The sequence below is a fragment of the Pempheris klunzingeri genome, chromosome 19 (genome assembly GCF_042242105.1).
Source record: "Pempheris klunzingeri isolate RE-2024b chromosome 19, fPemKlu1.hap1, whole genome shotgun sequence".
In the NCBI taxonomy this organism is placed as follows: Eukaryota; Metazoa; Chordata; class Actinopteri; order Acropomatiformes; family Pempheridae; genus Pempheris; species Pempheris klunzingeri.
The window spans coordinates 14,481,031-14,501,070 of NC_092030.1; the positions used below are offsets into that span (position 1 = coordinate 14,481,031).

General features: G+C 41.1%; 1 protein-coding gene across 4 annotated transcripts in view; it reads left to right on the plus strand.

Moving 5' to 3' along the window:
* The window catches only part of znf462 (zinc finger protein 462), a 52,032-nt gene that overhangs the window by 21,963 nt on the left and 10,029 nt on the right, over positions 1–20,040 (plus strand). For 2 of the 4 annotated variants that reach the window (XM_070850204.1, XM_070850207.1), the window contains exons 2-7: positions 3,347–3,597; positions 3,832–9,062; positions 9,696–9,830; positions 12,308–12,732; positions 14,361–14,479; positions 16,256–16,453. In XM_070850204.1, the coding sequence (XP_070706305.1) occupies positions 3,387–3,597; positions 3,832–9,062; positions 9,696–9,830; positions 12,308–12,732; positions 14,361–14,479; positions 16,256–16,453 (6,319 nt within the window). In that variant the 5' untranslated portion in view covers positions 3,347–3,386. The remainder of the gene's footprint in view (positions 1–3,346; positions 3,598–3,831; positions 9,063–9,695; positions 9,831–12,307; positions 12,733–14,360; positions 14,480–16,255; positions 16,454–20,040) is intronic. The other 2 variants (XM_070850206.1, XM_070850205.1) reach the window with 2 other exon arrangements.

A 20,040-nucleotide genomic window follows, 5' to 3' on the forward strand; every position in this document is an offset into this window, starting at 1 on the left:
AAGGAACCTGGCATTAGGAGGCAACTTTGTTCAAAACAGCAGTGAACTGCCAAGAGAGCAGGGTGGGGCCCCGTGGTGAGGCTGTAACCTGACCCTGAACAACAATGGATCCCCTGGTTGCTCAGGGACATACTGGCAGCTTGGCCGGCTCACATGGAGCTCTCCACTGGCTGGCCAGTTGGGTGTGGGAAGCAGGGCGGGATTCCCAACTGTTTCTGGCTGGATCTCACTTGAAATTTTTCGGTTTCAGCGTCCTGATCAGTGGACTGAATTTGATCATGGTAGTAAAATTATATTTCATTATATATCTGTTAAAATCCAAATTGACTGACAATATCTTGTTTCATTTTTTTTTTTTTTAGTGTTCATTGGTTTTTTTCTGGTTAAAAAAAATTACACAGGAGCTGTGAAATGTTTTCTTGTTCACACTTAAAAGTATTTGTTTTCTCAAAATGTTCAAAAGGCTGACGTTAGAATTATTCATCTCTATCATCAACTCCCGTTTTGACCTACTTTACTTTGGATGTGTAAAGCTAGCAGTGACCAATGTAGCTTCATGCGGCTAGCTTTACAGCCATGGATAAGACTTGGACACTGAACCCGAAGATGGCATCTAGAATTGCTTACACCAAAAAAGTTTTTAGCTTCTGTGTCACTTCAGAAAATGCTTTGCGAAAATGATTTTTCCCTATTTTGCGAGGCCTAAATTAAAGCACCAAGTGTTCACTATACTAATGGTACAGAGTAGTGATTTATTATTATTTCATTGGTAATTTGTATTTCTGTGTGTATTTCCACAGCCATTGATGAAACATCCGCGTCCTTGGGCAATAAGAATATCAGGAGAACTGATATTTATAGTAAGATTGGATTGAGTTGGATTCTGGATACAAACCACAGCATATTGTGATGTAGACTTTTTTCATTATGAATGAAGGATCAACCAAGGGTCATGCCTGCAGTGTGAACTATTAATCCTCTTTGAATACATGCAAAATATTTCTGTCTTTGCCTACTAGAATACACAAATGATTACTTGTTATAAAGAAATGGTGCTCTGAGTTGGTGGCTCTCACTTTTCAACAAAATGTGTGTTTTTGGTTTAGAAAGTGCCCATAAGTGTGTCACCATTTCAATAGTAGGCTGCATTTAATTTCATATGAATCAAAGTTTTCTTCCAGGGATATCAAGGTGGAGCATAATGTCATCACCCTCTTGTCACTGTCTCCCCATGTTTTCAGTTTAAAATATTAAAAATACCAAAAGGTTTATTACTTTGTCAGTACACAAAAAGATTTGGCACAAAAGTGACATATAAAGCTGAGACTTCTGTTCTGGGCGTTTTTTAACAGTTACAAAAGGAACTGACTGTTTGTGCACACAATGTGTGTGTGTATGTGTACGTGTGTTTGTAGATTTGTGTACATAACTTACTGTGTGCACAACTTTCCATGTGTAAACATCATTGCTGTTTTAGTCTTGTATTTCAAGTTTTTTTCTCCATCTGACACTGATGTGCAGGGGGGGGGTGGGTGGCAAAATAAAGGAAACACCCGGTGTCATATCAAGGAGGTAATGAGGAGAGTGGCCACCTGTGCATTCAGACGAGCTTTAATCCTTGCTGAAATGCTGTCGCAGAAGGCCTAGCCGAGTGCAAATATGTTCAGATCCCGAAAGGTGTCCATAATGCTCATGAAACCACTCTTAAACTTACCTAGTGGTTTGTAACCATCCTGAATATGTGGAAACATCATGAGGGTACACAGCCATACCCGCACCATTACACCTCCGTCATGTTACTCTTTGTGCATGGGCCATGGATATGGGCAGTTTGGATATGAATGGGAGCCTTGTTATGAATATCAGCTTTATAAACTAGAGGTGCTGATTCAGTTCTTGTTAAGCATCTAGTTTTTGACTTGGAACCTTGTTCATATTAAATCATGCAGTTTTATGTCTGATGCAACTCTATTTTTTTTTACTTTGAGTTACTTGTTATTTTGTTGAAAAGAAAGTGTAAGTAAATCATATTGATTTGGTTGTGATTCAAGAGTGAAGGTTGTAAACTGTGCTCTTTAACTATCTATCGCTGAGCTACAAGTCTTATTTTGTGATATTATATGGTGTTCAGGACACAATGACAATTGATTAGAAAGCTGTGATGAAAGAGCTGTGAAATGACTGCCACATCATCAACGTTCATCTTTCTGGCCAAGTCCAAACTGCAGAGAAGCCCAAAGACATAAAGCCCTCATCTCTCAGTTGATTCATTCAATCTTATTTCAGGGCAGTTGATACAATCTGATGGAATAGTCTGCTCTAAATACTGAGCTGTGGAGCTGCTCTCCAGCTGTTGCTTATCCCAAGGTAATAAAAATGGGACAAATCAGCCCATAATCCCTCCTCAGTCCCTCCATTGTTCTTGGAATGATGCTATGCTAAAAAATGGGACCTTCTTAGTATTCTGAGTAACATCAGCATCTGCTGAATTCTCTCTCTTTGTCATGTTTTGTGAGGCTTTTTTAACAACTTGTGGACAGCTCCAGGCATTTTAGTTATTGAAAATATTCTCATTTTCATATGAATTTGTGACTCTATCCAATGTGGTTTCGTCTTCATAATGAGACAACAGAAATTTGTTGCAGTTTTGCATAAATGAACAAATGTGTCTTCATTTAGTTTTTGAGACAAAAACATTTTGCAGTAACAAAACTCATTGAATCATAGCCATTTTAATTTTGTATGATTTGTTTGTTTTGTTTGGGTGGTATTTCAGTTGATTTTTTTTATTGATTTAGACTAGAATGCTCCTAATGTTTTCCCACAGTTGCACTCTTAATTTCAAATTTTTCAAATTGCAGTCAGTGTACAATCCAAAAAAACAAAACAATGGGCAAACGAGACTGTATTCTACAAGGATATCTTTTGATCACATAATCATGAACATTTGAAAGCATTTTATCTTTTGCTGGCCATTGTCTTACTCATTATGTGGAGACGGTCTGTCATTGCTCTTGATCCTGCTCTTGATTATTCTTTGTTCACAGCAGGAGTTACCATTGGTAATCATGCTACATCATCATCAAATTTTTATGGAAGTGCATGTTTACTACACTGACTATCGAAGCATTACAGCATACTAAAATCTTAAAGCTTTGTTCTGGCTCTCTGCATATGAGTCTCCATGCTATAGTAAATACCCCTTAACCTGCAATTAATGTTTTGACATTGTTTTCATAGATATATTTCTTTTCAGTCACAACAATTTAATTAGACATTTATTCTACTGTGCACTCTTTGGAAAATGGTGCATGTCCTCATTACTTTTCTCTCCTTTTCTTTGCAGGTTTCCCTGATTTTCCAGGGAGTGCTCCCTCTTTTCAGTGATGGAGGTATTGCAGTGTGATGGCTGTGATTTCCGTGCCGAGTCGTATGATGACTTGAAGACCCACATTCAAGAAGTACATACTGTGTTCCTGCAGCCTGCAGATGCAGATGAGTCTGACTCTCTGAAAGACGAGGATGAAGATGAGGAGGAAGAGGAGGAATGTGAGGATAAGGATGACAAGGATTATTCGCCTACTAAAGCTGGAATGAGTATGCCTACCACATTAATTCAGATGTTACAGTTAATTTGTTGAGGATTAGGAAACACTTATTTTTCTGTTTCGAAGAACTCTTTATAGTAAGATGATAGTATATTATATTGAGGAGCATAACATTTCTGAGTTGTTGCTGCAGGAACAACAGAAAGTCTAAATAATGGCAGCAAAATGATACTGATTTACTATTTTTCAGCTGACATCTCACATACTTTTTCATCTTTTTTAGGCCCCAACTCTGCTGACAATTCCAATGAAACATCACAAAAGCAGACAGCTGAAACTCATCTGCCATTTTACCAGTGCAAGTTCTGTGTCCGTTATTTCAGATCGAAATCATTCTTAAGAAACCACACCAAAAAAGTGCATAACGTTGTAGAGGAAGATTCTGATGCAGGTATCTCCTCGCAGACAGCTAAGCAGCCCAGCTACACTGTTATAATGCACAATGACCATTCAAAAGTGTATTCCTGTCAGTATTGCACATACAAGTCTCCACGCAAGGCAAGGATAATGAAACACCAACTAATGTATCATAGCAAAGTTCCCTCGGAGAGTGCTGGAGATGCCGCAGCAGAGACTGAAGAGGAATCTGACTCAGCCAGTGGACTCATGAAGGGAACATTTGCCTGCGAATGGTGTGACTATCAGACTGACCAGAAGGACAGCTGGACTAATCACGTGGTGAAGGAACACAGTGACAAGGTCAAGATAGTTTCCTGCATTGCGGAGCTGGAAGGAGAGGCAAATGCAAGCTCACCAAAAGCAGATTCTCCCTCTGCTTCCCAAAGTCCGACTAGATCAAAGATGAGTTTCACTGAAGTTTGTGGAAAAGAAGATTCGGTTGAAAAGACACCAGAGGACAGGTTGGAGAAGTCAGTCCCAGAGATCTCATCATTCCAATATGCACAGATTAGTGCAGTGACACCCAACAGCACAGGGTCCTCCATTTTGTCCAAGAGGTTTGCTTCATCTGACGCCTCAAACAGTGTCATGGACATGGATGCCAACTTACTCAATGAGGAAGACTCTAGGAGCAGCTTAGAGGATGATGATGATGACGAAGACCTGTGCGATATAGATGATCCCAGCTACACTGGGACACTGTCAGCAGATGCAAAGGAGCTTTTAACAGATGAGGATAATAAATTATTGGAGACTAAAGGAATACCGTTTAGAAAGTACATGAACCGATTTCAGTGCCCCTTCTGCTCGTTCCTCACCATGCACAGGCGGAGCATCTCCCGCCATATTGAAAACATTCACCTTTCTGGTAAAACCACAGTGTATAAATGTGATGAATGCCCGTTTATTTGCACCAGCCCTCTTAAACTAGGCACGCACAAACAGAGCCACAATTCCTCAGATTTAGATACCTTGGACCTAACAAGTGATAGCCCAGAACCTCAGAAGGACAATGCTGCAGAGCCAGTTAATGGGGGTAATGTAAGCTCCAAAGTCAATGGAAAGAAGATAACCAGCACATCAAACGACCAGCAGAACCCTCATCGTTGCACGCTCTGCAGCTTCTCTACCACCACTCTGAAAGGTCTGAGGGTTCACCAGCAACATAAGCATTCCTATTGTGATGATCTGGATCCCGCTGTCTTTGAAAGCCAGCTGACTGACCAGGCGGACTCTGAAGTGGATGCTTCTCCAATATTTCTACAGAAAACTCAGACCTCTATTTTAGGTCTTGCCACCAAAAAGCCCTTAGTAACAGGGAAAAGAGCCAGGAAGTCCATTAATGACTTGCCTTTGGATTTGTCCTCGGTTAAGAAGAGAACTAGAATCGATGAGATTGCCAGTAACCTTCAAAGTAAGATAAGCCAAAGCCAGCAAGACATGATCATAAACCTAGATGATATGGATGATGAAGATGCAGGAGAAAATCACGCCAGTGCTGATAAAGAGGGAAAAGACCATGATAATAACAACCCCGTCTTCACTTATAACACGCAACAGCTTCATGCAAGAGAGTCAGTGATCTCTCAGGAGGGAGGCAGAATAGGGAAAAGAAAAAGCAACCCTAAGTCAAAACCTAGAAACATTCCTATATCATTGACTCTCTCAGATGATAGTGAAAACATCTCTGCTGACCCCAGTGACAATACTATCCAAGAGAACACTGATTATTCAGAGGAACCAGGAACCACACGATTCTACTGTAAACACTGTGATTACCACAACAAATCAGCTCGTAGCGTCAGCACCCATTACCAGAGGATGCATCCCTACATAAAGTTCAGCTTTAAGTACATCCTGGACCCTGAGGACCAGAGTGCGGTATTCCGCTGCTTAGAGTGCTACATTGAATACACAAATTACAACGACCTACACCAACACTACATGGATCACCACCCCGAAGCAAGCAATGTGCTCAACTTCAACCAACCAAATTTGGTGTACATGTGTCGCTTTTGTTCTTACACAAGCCCCAATGTTAGGAGCCTAATGCCCCATTACCAAAGAATGCACCCTACAGTGAAAATCAACAATGCTATGATCTTCTCCAGCTATGTAGTGGAGCAGTCCCACAAATCGGGTGAATCGCAAACTCTGAGGGAAATACTAAACTCTGGTCCCAAGAATTTTAACTCACCCACATCAACCCCCAGGTCATCCTCCAGTCCAGTGCTGAAAACTGTCTCCAAGACCCCTGATGCCAGTGCTGAGACAGACTCTCTCAAAGAATCTGTGGGTGGCAATGTTGTTGTCTATGATTGTGATGTATGTTCTTTTGCTAGCCCTAACATGCACTCTGTTTTGGTCCACTATCAGAAGAAACACCCAGAGCAAAAGGCTTCATATTTCCGTATACAGAAAACAATGAAGGTCATCTCAGTGGATCAGTCACAGCCTGCTGCAAACTCCTCATTTAATCTCAGCATGGGTACACCTCCAAAACAACCAAGTGCAGCACTGTATGGATCAGATGAGGAAATGTACTACTGTAAACATTGCGTGTACAGCAACAGATCTGTTGTTGGTGTGTTGGTCCATTATCAAAAGAGACACCCAGAAGTAAAAGTGACAGCAAAATATATCAAACATGGTGCTCCCACCCCTGGTTTGATGAAATTAATGGATGAATTGCAAATTGCAACTCCCAAACAATTTTTGAAGCAGTTTCAAAATAACGGTCACGATGGATCTAACAACTCAAGCCCTAAACCAGGAAGTGGTGAGAAAGGTGAAGACGAGCTGTTCTTTTGTCAGCACTGTGATTATGGCAACCGCACTGTAAAAGGTGTGCTTATTCATTACCAGAAGAAGCACAGGGAAACCAAGGCCAATGCTGACCTTGTACGTCGTCACACCGCAGTTGTCCGGAGTCAACGTGAGCGTGCACAGATGGTTCAATCGGGTAGTGTCTCTTCTGCCATGATCCCAGCCCCTCCAGACCCTGAAAACACTACATCACTGCGTTCCCTTAAGTGCAGGCACTGCTCTTACACATCCCCCTATGTTTATGCCCTGAAGAAGCATCTGAAGAAAGAGCACCCCACTGTGAAAGCCACAGCCATGACCATTTTACACTGGGCTTACCAAGATGGCATTCTGGAGGCTGGCTACCACTGTGAGTGGTGCATTTACTCCCATGCTGAACCGCAAGGTCTGTTGCTCCATTACCAAAGACGCCATCCTGAGCACAATGTCGATTACACATACATGGCCAGTAAGTTATGGGCTGGTCCGGAGACCACCCAACAAGGGGGCAATATGGAAACTAAGCATTACAAATGCAGAGACTGTGCTTTTGAGGCCTGTACAATATGGGATATTACTAGTCACTATCAGGCAGTCCACCCCTGGGCCATAAAAGGGGACGAATCTGTGCTTTTGGATATCATCAAAGGAAATGGCACACCTGAAAAGATCCACCAGCAGGTTGCCAAAGAACATGCGTCTTTCAATTGCCAGTCTGTTGAAGATGATGGAGCACTGGTCATTGCCACCCCTCCTCAAGAAAGCAACCCCCATCCTCCCCACCCACGTCTTTCCATCTCTAACAATCCTTATCAGTGTACTGTATGTCTGTCAGAGTACAACAGTCTCCATGGCCTCCTCACTCACTATGGAAAGAAGCACCCTGGCATGAAAGTAAAAGCTGCAGATTTTGCGCAGGAGGCAGACATCAACCCCAGTTCTGTGTATAAATGTCGTCACTGTCCGTATGTAAACTCCCGAATCCACGGTGTCCTAACTCACTATCAAAAAAGACACCCTTTAGTGAAAGTTACTGCAGAAGACTTTGCTGATGATATAGAGCAGATCCCTGACTTAAATGAAGGAGATGACAAGTGCAAAACTCAAAGGCAGGGCTATGGAGCGTACAGATGCAAAATGTGCCCATACACGCATGGGACATTGGAGAAACTCAAAATCCATTATGAGAAATATCACAATCAGTCGGCTTCCGATATGTTCACTCCCTCTATGACAAATTTCTCTCCCAGTAAAGACACAGAGCCAATAGCGGAATGCAGTGCTAGTAATATATCAAGCACAGCAAAAGTCCAGGAGGTCAGTGAATTGGACCTTGCCCTCTCCCAGTTACCCATCAATAAGACAGAGAAACATGCTGTATTCAAGTGTCAGCTCTGCAAATACTTCTGCTCCACCAGGAAAGGCATCGCTCGCCACTACCGAATCAAGCACAACAATGTTCGTGCTCAGCCAGAGGGTAAAAACAATGTCTTTAAATGTGCTCTGTGTTCATACACAAACCCCATACGCAAAGGCCTCGCAGCACACTACCAGAAGCGGCATGATATTGATGCCTATTACACTCATTGTCTGGCTGCTTCCAAGACGATGACCGAAAAGCCTAACAAAGTGATCGCACCCCTGCCATCAGAAGGGGAAAATTCAGAAATGAGTGAAGACTTGCGTTTGGCTGTTGAGAGACGAAGGTGTTCTCTTTGCGCCTTCCAGGCCTTCAGCAGGAAGAGCATAGTCTCACACTACATAAAACGCCACCCAGGTGTCTTCCCCAAGAAGCAGCATGCTAGCAAACTTGGTCGCTACTTTACAGTTATTTATGCCAAAGAACCTGAGAAGATTGCTGTCAGTGCAATGGCAGAGGAAGACAAGGAAGTGCTGGAGGTTACACTTGAACCTGATCAGGACAGAGAGGTTGAATGGCTTCCATTCAAGTGTCTAAAATGCTTCCGGTTGTCCTTCAGCACAGGCGAGCTGCTCTCTATGCACTACAACGACCACCACAGCAATGACTTGAAGAGGGACTTTGTGGTATCTCCTGGTCCTGGAGATGAAGAGTCTGAGTTGTATCAGTGTTCTCACTGTGAGCTTAAGTTCCTGGCTCTCCCAGTTCTGGCCAAACATCTACTGAACCATAATGAGGAGTTTCAGAAGAGGGCCATGAGGCAAGAGAGGAGGAGGCAGCTTCTCAGCAAACACAAAGCAACAGAACTACCCGAGAACAAGCCTGAGAAGGTGAGCAGATATACACACATCCCTAACCTTATACTGAAAGGAAAGAACACGTCATTTAAATTTTTAACATAAATATCTGAGAGCAGATATATCTTCTGATGCCATAGTCACAAGCTGCTACTGTTTATCATACTGCATTTGTATCATTGAGAGTGTTGTTCATTTATCATGATATGGCTTTTTAAGTCCAAAATCATTGCAGTAGTACCCAAAGTAGTTCTATTCTGCCAAAATGGAATTAAAGAGATTATTATGTATTTCAAATTGCCCCGTCAGCTGAATACAAGTTACACGGAACATACAGCAGTGCATGATAATGAAATGTGATCATTATTTTCTTAATAAATTCATTAAAAATACCATTGATCTCGTTTAACACACATCTGAGAACAGTGGCAGTCTTAAACTTCATGGAGAAAAGTAAATCAGATGAATAGTAGGATCTTCAAACCGTGACAAATCCGTTTAGGTAATTTTCAAAGGCATCAGTGGCACCAGTTAAATTACACTAAAAGGATGAATGATATTTAAAATGAGTTTTTATCACAAATCGTTTTCAAATACAATGTAAAATGTGTCAAGCAGAAAGAAAACAAAAGCTGTGAATAAAACAGGTTATTTTTCTGTGAACAGGAAAGCCCTGTAAATAAGGCTCCCATTGGATTCAGGTGTAACTTCTGCATTGAGGTGCACCCCACCCTTCGAGCCATCTGCAACCACCTTAGGAAGCACGTCCAATATGGAGAGGTCAAAGAGGGACATGTCAAGGTAAATCGACTTGGATTTATTTTAAAATGTATTTAATGTTGTTGTTATACTGAACTTCTGGTCTTATTGAGCTGTGGTTTTGTTACATTAAGTTTGAAATATTTAGAATATATTAGAATATGACTAAATTAATGAATGCAAATAATAATTATGATAAATCTATATTGGTATTCTTTATTTGTGGAAAAATGTTAAATGTTTACTTTTGTAAATGCTTCAAAGTTTAGTTTGAAATAGACTTTCTTGCAGAGAATTAGATGAGAAGATTGTTATCGCTTTTCATATCTGTCCGATAAATATAAAGCTGTAGCCAGCAGCTGATTGGCTTAGCTTAGCATAAAGACTGAAAACTGGGGAAAGTGAGGTGCTGGTTGGCACACTATGCTGCCTTAGGACAGAGCCAAGCTATCTGTTTCCCCCTGTGCTAAGCTAACCTGCTTCTAGCTGTTGCTTTATATTTAGTATACAAATTTGAGAGTGGTATCAACCTTCACGTCTAACTTTCGGCAAGAAAGTGAATAAGGGTCCAACTATGCAACAAGCTATGCTTTTAACAAATTATCCAGCAACTACATCAAGCCAATACTTACTTTTATCTTGCCAAAGCGTTATCAACTTTATGTTTCCTTAAACAATACTTGAACTTTGTCTGTCCCCAGATTTTCTCTCCTATAATCTAACTCTCAGCATCTTAGCTCTGCAGTGATCTGTTTTACTGGACTTGGGTTCTGTTTCCCATTTTGTTTATTACTGACGAAGGCTTCTGGGTAGACAGTCTGTCAGCTTCCCCCAGAGAAAACAAGCTATGTTGTCCCATTGCAGGGGAGGGGGGAGGAGTGGAGGACAGAGTGGTGAGCCATAACTTTTAGGGCAGCGGCGGGTAACCATTCGAGCATTAGTATTCCTCTGACGCTGCCAGTGAGGGGAACAGGCCTAAGGATCCAACGCTTCACCCAAACGGAGGCCTGGTTCTTCTGCCGGACTCTCTGTCTGTCTTTTATCTATTTCAAATTAGATGTTTTGGGGCCACAGAGAGTGATAAAGTGAAGTTCACTTGGGCAACTGAGGTCTAATTCAGAATGGAAGTATCTCTGTTGCGTCTTTGACTCTTCAAAATAAAAAACACAATCACCATGGCCATGTACAGCATCTCTACCAAATGGAATATACTATATGCTTTACACGTTGCTGTAGGTAAAAATGAATGTTGCCTTTGTAGTATTATGAACACCGTTTTAATTCTAGAACAGCAACGGTTTCTTCTACACTTGGATGAAGGCTGACAGTGCAGTCAGAGCAGACTGGATGGCAAGGTTGGGTCTGTGGATGCCACATCTTATTTATGGCTGCATGAAGTGCGGGGTCAGGTCCTTCCACAGAAAGAATGAGCTTCCTCGGGGGCAATAAAAAAAATCATGGCGATTGTCTGTCTACTTGTGACGACTACAGAAACCAGCCTGGGCTCCGGCAGATGGAGGACGAAGAAATTGATGGAGGAGTTTTGTTTTGCAGTGTTATTGTTGGTAGAAGTGCTATGTGCAAGGTCTTCTGTTTAAGCTGTTAAATCGTTTTGTTGCATGACTATTTTTGTGTCTTCCTATTTCTTTCCTGGTCGGCGTAGTGTCAACAACAATTAGAGATATAACAGGTCTAGTAGCAAAATAGACAAAGGTTATCAATCACTCGCTTGTGGTTTGACATCTAGGTAGGACTTGGTACATTACGATTCAAGAGCTACTGTTGAATTTCTGTTTGTTTTTAGAGTTATATTGTTGAGCTATATATATAAAAAATATGTAAAAAAGATAGTTGCAATGATATATGTACAAGCTCACGGACATATTCAAGGGGTTGGACTTAAATTTTCATGTCACATTCCATTTGGATACTGCAACTAACTAAGTATGGTGTGTCAGTAAATACAGGCAGACCACAGAGTTTCAGGTCAGGTTTTGAAGTTGGACTAAGGTCACTGTTAATGCTTGCATGCACTGGACTCAACTCGTCATTTTTCAGTCATTGTTTCTTAGACCAGAGACACGTTCATTTTTCATACAAGCTCACACTGCAGTTTGAAATATTTTGGATATGGGTTGTTTGGGTTGCCTCTGACATGTGTTTCAGGAAAATGTGGGGTAAAGAAAGGCCTTCAGGTATTCAGTACTCAAGCATTCAATTGACAGCTCAGAGTGGGGAGTGAAAGAGCTGTAACTAAGTGAAAATGATTGCCCTGATACATCATAGAAGGATCCACAGGTGTTAGATAGGTGCTTAATTGTTGCTAATGTCCCATTAGCATAATTTGCCTGATCTCAAAAAAGGGCTATAGGTGCCAGACCCCAAGTGATTCTTCAGTGGTCAGCTATTTTTTCATCTGTTAGTTGGTTGACATTGGCCTATCCAAAAAATTAATAGTCAAAATCAGCGGGCACAGAAGGGTTACTGAACATTTGAGACTTTTCCTCTTTGTTTTGCAGCAGGAAGTCAGTGAGGTCCCCCTGACCCTTCCTTCGGAGAGCTTAACTAATGGCGACCTGGACGGAGATGAAGCAGCTGAAGAAGATGACCTCGACAGACCTGCAGCTTCAATGATGGGTCCACCCATGATTTCCACAGCTTCTGGTGGTGTTGCTGTTGCCTCAGAGACTCTGGAACCAGAAACGGATACTGGTGAAGGAAGGGCAGCAGCCCTCATAGCTGCAGCGAGGGCTGTGGTGTCAGACGACCAACTGAAGCAGCGATTAACAGCAGGGGGTCACCCGTGTGCCCAGTGCGACCGAGTCTTCATGTCCATGCAGGGACTGAGGTCCCATGAGAGGAGCCACTCAGCCATGGCGCTGTTCAGCAGAGAAGACAAATACAGCTGCCAGTATTGCCAGTTTGTCTCACCCTTCAGACACAAGTAAGTAGAGAGGGGCAGCATTTATGATTCCTACCTCTAATACTGTTTGTACAGTTGAGCGCCCTGTATATAGGATGGCACTTTATAAGGAGTAAGTTTAACTTTAACCAAGATAACCACATATTTACCAAAATGGTATTTTTTACCAATGTTGTGATAAACTAAGTCTTGAATAATTGCATAATCTGTTTTCAGTGCTGCCTATGGTGCGAGTAGCTTTTGCCTGCAACTCTTTTATCCAACAGCTCACTCTGGCTGCTCCTTCTTGTTCCATTACTTTGTTACAAAAATTAAAAATAAACTGCTCACAAAAAAAAAAAATTAGGAGAAATGTTTTGCAGCTGCAATTTTGATCAATAAAATTAATTAGTAATTTTATTGTGAAACAGCACCAGTAGGAAATGTTTGGCTTGCATTAACACCATGGCAGTAACCCAGTACAGCTGGGATAGGATGTAAGAAGAGGGAATGATAAACAATGAGGCTGATATTAAAGAGATAGATTTACAAAGAGTAACGCAGAGTTTCATACGTGTATCATTTCCTGTGAATCCCTCCTGCATGTGAAGGTAATTTAAATCCAGTGCGGGAATGGCACAAACTATGAAAACTACTATATTGTGAATGAATTATAGAATGTAAATACACTGAACGGCTATTGCTGAAAATACTGACCACAAGGTGTTTCAAAACCAGGTTTAAGACTGGCTGTTCCCACTAATGCGGTTCCGTTTTGAGAGGTGCAGCTTCTCAGACAATGGACAAAAGTACTTTTTTCCATCTTTGAAAAGCTGTACCATAATTGTGTTATTTGTTTTCAGTGATGGATCAGTATTCCCACACCCCTACATTATGTCCAATATGCTGTCTGGGTTGCAGTATATTTCAAACTCTCGCCCTTTTATACCTTACCAGTCTTACACCAGCTGTTCTACAAATCAACTGGATGTTAAACTCATTTTGTACAGAGCACAGTTTTACACCTTATTCTGTTTACCCGATCACAATCCCTTTGAATCTTCAATCTCGAAGATTTCCTGCCTCCTAGGAGAGTAAGACAAACATTACAGCGAGACAGACATTTTGGTAGTGTGATTTGTTTTATCCATCACAGAGACACAGAGCGAGGGGAAGAGAGAGTCCTCATCTCCTCTGAGCTCCCAGGTGTAATCCCTCTGTACTGTATGTGCCCTGACCCAGAAAGAAGCCGCATTCCCATGCCACCTAGGAGGCTGGCATTAAAAACACAGCCACCGTCCCCACAGGCACTCACGCACTCATTCCCACCAGGGGATTGTGGGTAGATGAGTTCACCCCATGGCTCCTTGTTCTGTAGTCATTGGAAATGTGCGGCTGTTGTTTGTGGGGTAAACAGAATGGAGCGCTTTAGATGCTGCTGAAAATCCCTGCTGTTGAAATCATCAAAGTGGATGCTGTAGAGTCGAGCTCTCTCTCTCTTTCCTCTACTCTATTCTTGCCACTTTCTCTCTTTATCTGCTATCTTTTTGTCCTCATTTCATCTGTTTGTTTTGTTTTTTGTTTTTTTACATCTTTTATCTTTTTATCTCATATCCTCCCTTCTTGTTTTTTCTTTTTTTGTGTGTGTGTGTATTTTGTCTCATCGCCAGTCTGGACAGACATGTGCAGTCTCACCACGGGCACCACAAGCCCTTCAAGTGCAAACTCTGCCCCTTTAAATCTGCCTACGTGAGTCGCTTGAAGAGCCACCTGCATAAAGCACACACAGGTAAAAACAGACACACACACACACTTCCATACATACATTAAATCACACCTTACAGCTGTATCCATGACTAACAAGGTATTCCCGGTACAGAATAGCACCCTCCTGTTTATTGTCTTCCATGTAACGATAAGCAAACCTTTGGATTAGCTGGAGGACCACCTTCACCATTTACTGATAGTATATTAATATATTGTTGTTTAGTTGGGAATATGGTGAAAAATATGGTGCTGTTAGAATGAAAGCATACAGGTGTTTTTAGGTAGATGTAATTCTTTGACTGTGATCGTTTTTTACTTCTGAGGGAGCCAGAGGCACACAAAGGCATTGATACTCAAGCAAATGCTAAAAAGCTCCTCCTGACTGATCAATACATGTGCAAAAAGAAACAATCTTAAGAGTAGAAAGGCCAATTTTCAGAAGGCATTTGAGTGCTCTTAACTGTCTGATTGGAGGTAGCAACAAATAGCAGTAAGAGTTAAAAACTGCTGTGGATAATTCACACAAACCAATTTTGAGTTGTAAGTAGAGTTCGGTCATTTTTTACACTTTGAGAAAACAACCAGCGTTACATTTTATCATTGTGGCTCATTTCTTCACCTTGGTGCCTTCTGCTTGCAGTCTAACAAGCTAAACATACCTTGGATTGATGTGTCCACATTGAAGACATGTCTTATTTCACCCTCTTTTTTACCAAAATTGTTTAATCAGGAAGTGGTTTCATCATTAGATCACCTCTGGTGATAATGTGTTACGGTCAGATCAGATTTGGTTGTATTATTCAACGAAGAACAACTCAACACAACTAGCACTACAGGTGGTCCAAATTGAATACAAAATGTCACTTTTAATGACTTCTGCAGTGCAACTCTTGGTGCCACTCCTCAGGATGCTGCTTGTATTAGGTTGTTAAGCAAATATATGCAACAGCTACAGGAATTAAGATGCTATGAATCTATAAATCTCCCAGAGATTCAAAGCTCTACCACAGTAGCCAAAACCGCATCAGTGCAGTCATATGCATGGTTCACCAACCTGTACAAATCATTTAATATTGGTTCCTGTGTGAGTCTCAACAGAGGTGGACAGCTGAAGTCAGCCCTCACCGGCTGACTTTTGCAATTGGCTCCATTCAGATCTCCTTTGCCATTGTCACTGAAAAACAACAAGCAGTTGCACTAGCTAAGCTTCATGCTAATAATTCAAAAACGTTCCTCATTCCCCTTCTGACTCACCTCTGTCTGACAATGTGAGACCACAGTATACCCATGTTTACATTCAAAGCCATTTATACTCAGCCAATCAAAATAGTGGTAGTTTCACACTTTAGCTATGTAGGTAGGAATGTTTCTGACATGCTGTACTGTTGATTTTTGTAGAATAAATATAAAACTAACTTTGTAACTTCCAGCCTACAAGGAAAGTGTACGTTGATGACTTAATATGTTAGTCCATGAGTTCATGTGCATGTGTGATACCTCAAGACATGTCTATTTGAATATTAATGGAACTTAAATTAACGTTGCAACTCAACATTTTTTCTATCAAAGTTGCACTAATTAGTCCGAAGGGAACACTAAGTGAATACAAGATGACATATTTGTTACAGTTTGTCTCAGAGGGGAATAGCTTTGTTTGTGGTGGAGGATGTGTTTATTATCTCTGTTTTCTTATAAAAAAATCCTCAACCATTTTCAGACCTCTGCAAATCTCCATCTAATCCTGCCTTCGTTCACTAGATTTCACATTGTTGACTTGGGATTCTTGATTTTCCCCCAGGTGAGCAGCACACGTACAAGTGCTTGTCGTGCCCGTTCTCTTCTATGACCATCAGCCAGCTGAAGGAGCATTCTTTGAGAGACCATGGCGAGGCCTTGACCCTCCCCAAACTCCGGGCTGCTACCCACGCTGCTCATGCCGCCCTCAGGCCCTCCCGGCTGTCCAGTAACACAGAGCAGACTCCTTTGGCCTCGGATGGTATGACATCATGCATAATGTCATTTCAATAGATTATAGATAATATTATAGCCCTGCCAAGCCAGATATGGAAAATTTCAATTGAGCATCAAGACCAGTGTAACACAAATATCTTTAAAACAGAGTTTGCTAGCTTTAGACTCAAGACCTCATGGGGTTTGGAAACAAATATCAAATTATATGTTTTTAGAAATAGGCCTATATCACCTTGTCTACTTAATCATGAAATATTTCTATACTTTAGGATTGCAATCAATGAGCATTTTCATTCATTAATATTGTTTTCTTTTAATGTATGAAATTTCAGAAAATACTGAATACACGTTATACATTTCCACATCTGAGAAGATGCACTCGAATATCTTGTTCATTTCGACCAGCTGGTCAAAGCCCAAATCCGTTCACTAAACTGTCATTATACGACAAAGGAAAGCATCAAATCCCCAAATTTGAGAAGCTGGATCCAGTGAATGTTCTGCTTTAATTTTTTCTTGAAAAATGACAAAATAGTTTCCAATTAATTTCTTTTAATTACTAATTGATTGATGGACTGGTCATGGCATTAAATGAAGCTTAATGAGCAATTTTATACACAATAATAATAGCTCTAAATAGCTTAATTCCCTCTAGAATTGAACAGCGATGTTTAGACTAGAAATTGTATATTTACTGGTGGGCCTCTTCCTCCATGACTGTTTTGATACTATTTATGTCACACATTGCATTTACTATAAACATGGAAAATCAGGAGTTCTTGTGAACTTTGTCTAGTCTTTTGGGAAATGGATGTGAGCACTGATGGAATAAATATGAGAATTTAGGAGTTTGACGGCTGAGGTTTAAGCCCTCTTTAATACTGATTATGACACAGAATATTCTCTATCAAAGAGACACCTTCACCGTAGGTTGTTGTAGTAGCTCAGTCCTTGATGTGATGCCGTGTTTAGGTCTTCTAGTGGCTGTGCAGCTGCAGCTTTAGCTTGCAGACTGTTCTTGGCAGCAGCTGTCACCTTGCTGCTGGAGCTGTGGAATCTTCCCTGGAGCTGAAGCAGGGCAGCATTCCTCAATGCACCAACCACCACTGTCAGCTGTGCCCTACCAAGACAAGTGAAGCATTGAGAAAGAGCAGAGCTGACATATTCAGTGTCTCCCTACTTGTGCTAAACTAACTACCTTCAGCTGAATGTTTAAAAATCTGATATTTCAAGTGCAATGTGGGGTTTGTTTAGTAAGGATTAACATTTGATTGCCTCTGATTAGCAGCGATGTTTGCTCAGATTTCTTGGAAAATGGTTTGAATATAGCTGCAGTTTGAACACTGACACCTGGCCCTGCTCAAGACTATCATTATAATACCCAAGATATTTAAACTTCAACCCAGTCTTCGCTTTTTTATGCTGCTTTAAAGTCATCCTTAAAATATTTTGAAGGTGTTCTCCTCCTCCTGTCGTCTGCAGCTCCTCACACAAGCACTCCACCTCTCATTTATGCAATGTAATAGTCTGTTTTGGCTGTTAATTCATTCAAGAAGACACATCACCACCTCGTGACAGAATTTGCTCTCCATCTGCTATCTCATCTCCATACATCTCCACAATGCAGAGAGGATATTAAAAGCATGAATCAACTGTGGCATTGTTTGATTCGTATGAATTCTGCTTCAAAAGTGAGAAATTGGTTCTCAAGCGTTTCATAAAGTAAAAGTTTTTTGCTTTTTTTTCTTCCTTGCTTCCTCACACTATGCGAGTGCTGAATGAGGCATTTTTCACATGGATAGATATTCTATTAGTGTCAGTGTGGTTTATTTATTGATGTGTTGGAGGCTCAAAGTAGGACGAGAAGATGAGCTTGCTCACTGATAATATAGACTCGAGAAAGGGAGTGAGGAGGGAAAGAAGCAGGGGACAAATGATGACAGTGATAGTGATACTTCTGCATCGGTGGGGGCAGGGTGGGGGGCATTTGGTGTCAGCACAACTAAATTCCTGATAGTCTTGTCTTCTAGAGAGAAGAAAGGATCAACTGCTGTCTGCTGATAGCCTTTCATTAAATATTGTGCATATGTACAGAATATGATGGTCTTCTTTCTTAAATAATCAGACATTTCTCATGAATAGAAGAGGCAGATGAGTCGATCTGGACAACAAACATAAAGTAGGTTAAACTTCACCCTGGAGTGAAAAAATATGCATCGGAATACCATAAGTTTTAGGTGTACAGAGACTCTTGTGAGTTTACTTTCAGCGAACATGTACTGTTGTGTGGTGTTGTGTCTTCTTAGAGCTTTTACTTTCTGTCTATGGTAGCAAATAATCATGAGATATACTAGAATACTAATAACTAGTAACTAGTAACATGTACACATACAGCTGCGCTCAAAATTATTCAACCCTTATGCAAGTTAGGTGTATTGGCAAGATTTACAAACTTTCAGCTTGTGTTCAATGAACAGCTCAAACAAGAACAATTAGCTCAGTACAACTAATATTACAGATGGTTTCTCCAAATTCAACCCCTTCTTGACAAGCATCTTTAGTACTTAGTAGAGCACGGTTTTGTTGTTATGACCTGCTGCAAACACGATGCACAGCCAGGTTCTGACAGCGTTCCTGAAGAACCTTAGCCCATTCCTCATGGGCAATAGCCTCCAGCTCTCTAATATTCTTGAGTTTGCGTGCTGCAACCACCTTCTCCAAATCCCACCAAAGCTTTTTTATGGGATTCAGGTCAAGCGACTGTGACAGCCACTCTAGTAACTTCCAGGACTTTTTCTGAAGCCCAGCCTTGGTGGACTTTGAAGTATGCTTGAGATCATTGTCCTGTTGGAAGGTCCAGTGACGCCCAAGCTTCCTCCTAGGATTTCCTGATACTTGATTGAATCCATCTTGCATCCAAACACTGCAGGTTTCCAGTGCCAGAAGAAGCAAAGCAGCCCCAGAGAATCACAGAGCCACTGTCATGCTTCCTCCTCCAGACATACTGCTGATCCATAGATCCCAAAACTGAAAATCAGTGTTCTTATGAGGGATTCTATTCATGGGGTTGTATCATTCTGAGACTGCAGTGGTCATTAAAAGTGGCATTTTGTGTTGAATTTGGAGAAACCACCTGTAATATTAGTTGTGTTGAGCTGTTTAAATTGTTCTTGTTTGAGTTGTTCATTGAGCACAGGTGAAAGTCAATTTTGCCAATGCATTTAATTTGCAATGGGAGTTAAATAATTTTGAGTGCGACTGTATCTCAAGCCACGCTAAAGCATTTCTCCTAACTACAGGTCAATAAAGTACACAGATCCTTTGCTTAAGTAAAAAGACAGCAGTGAGAAAGTTTGTCAGCTAAATATAATTAAAGCATAAAAGTACTCATTCTGCTGCAAAATGTTCCCTGTCACTGATATATTATTAAATGTGACATTATTGGATTGCTCATACTAATTCATCTGTGTCAACTTAGTATCTCACTGTTGTAGCAAGTGGAAGTGGAGCTGGTTTTATAACTTTATGTAAAGCTAGGAAGGCTAGGTCAGGCCCCCTCCAAAGGGTCATAAGATAAATCCCAGGGGTTGTTAGATGATTATTTGGTTATAT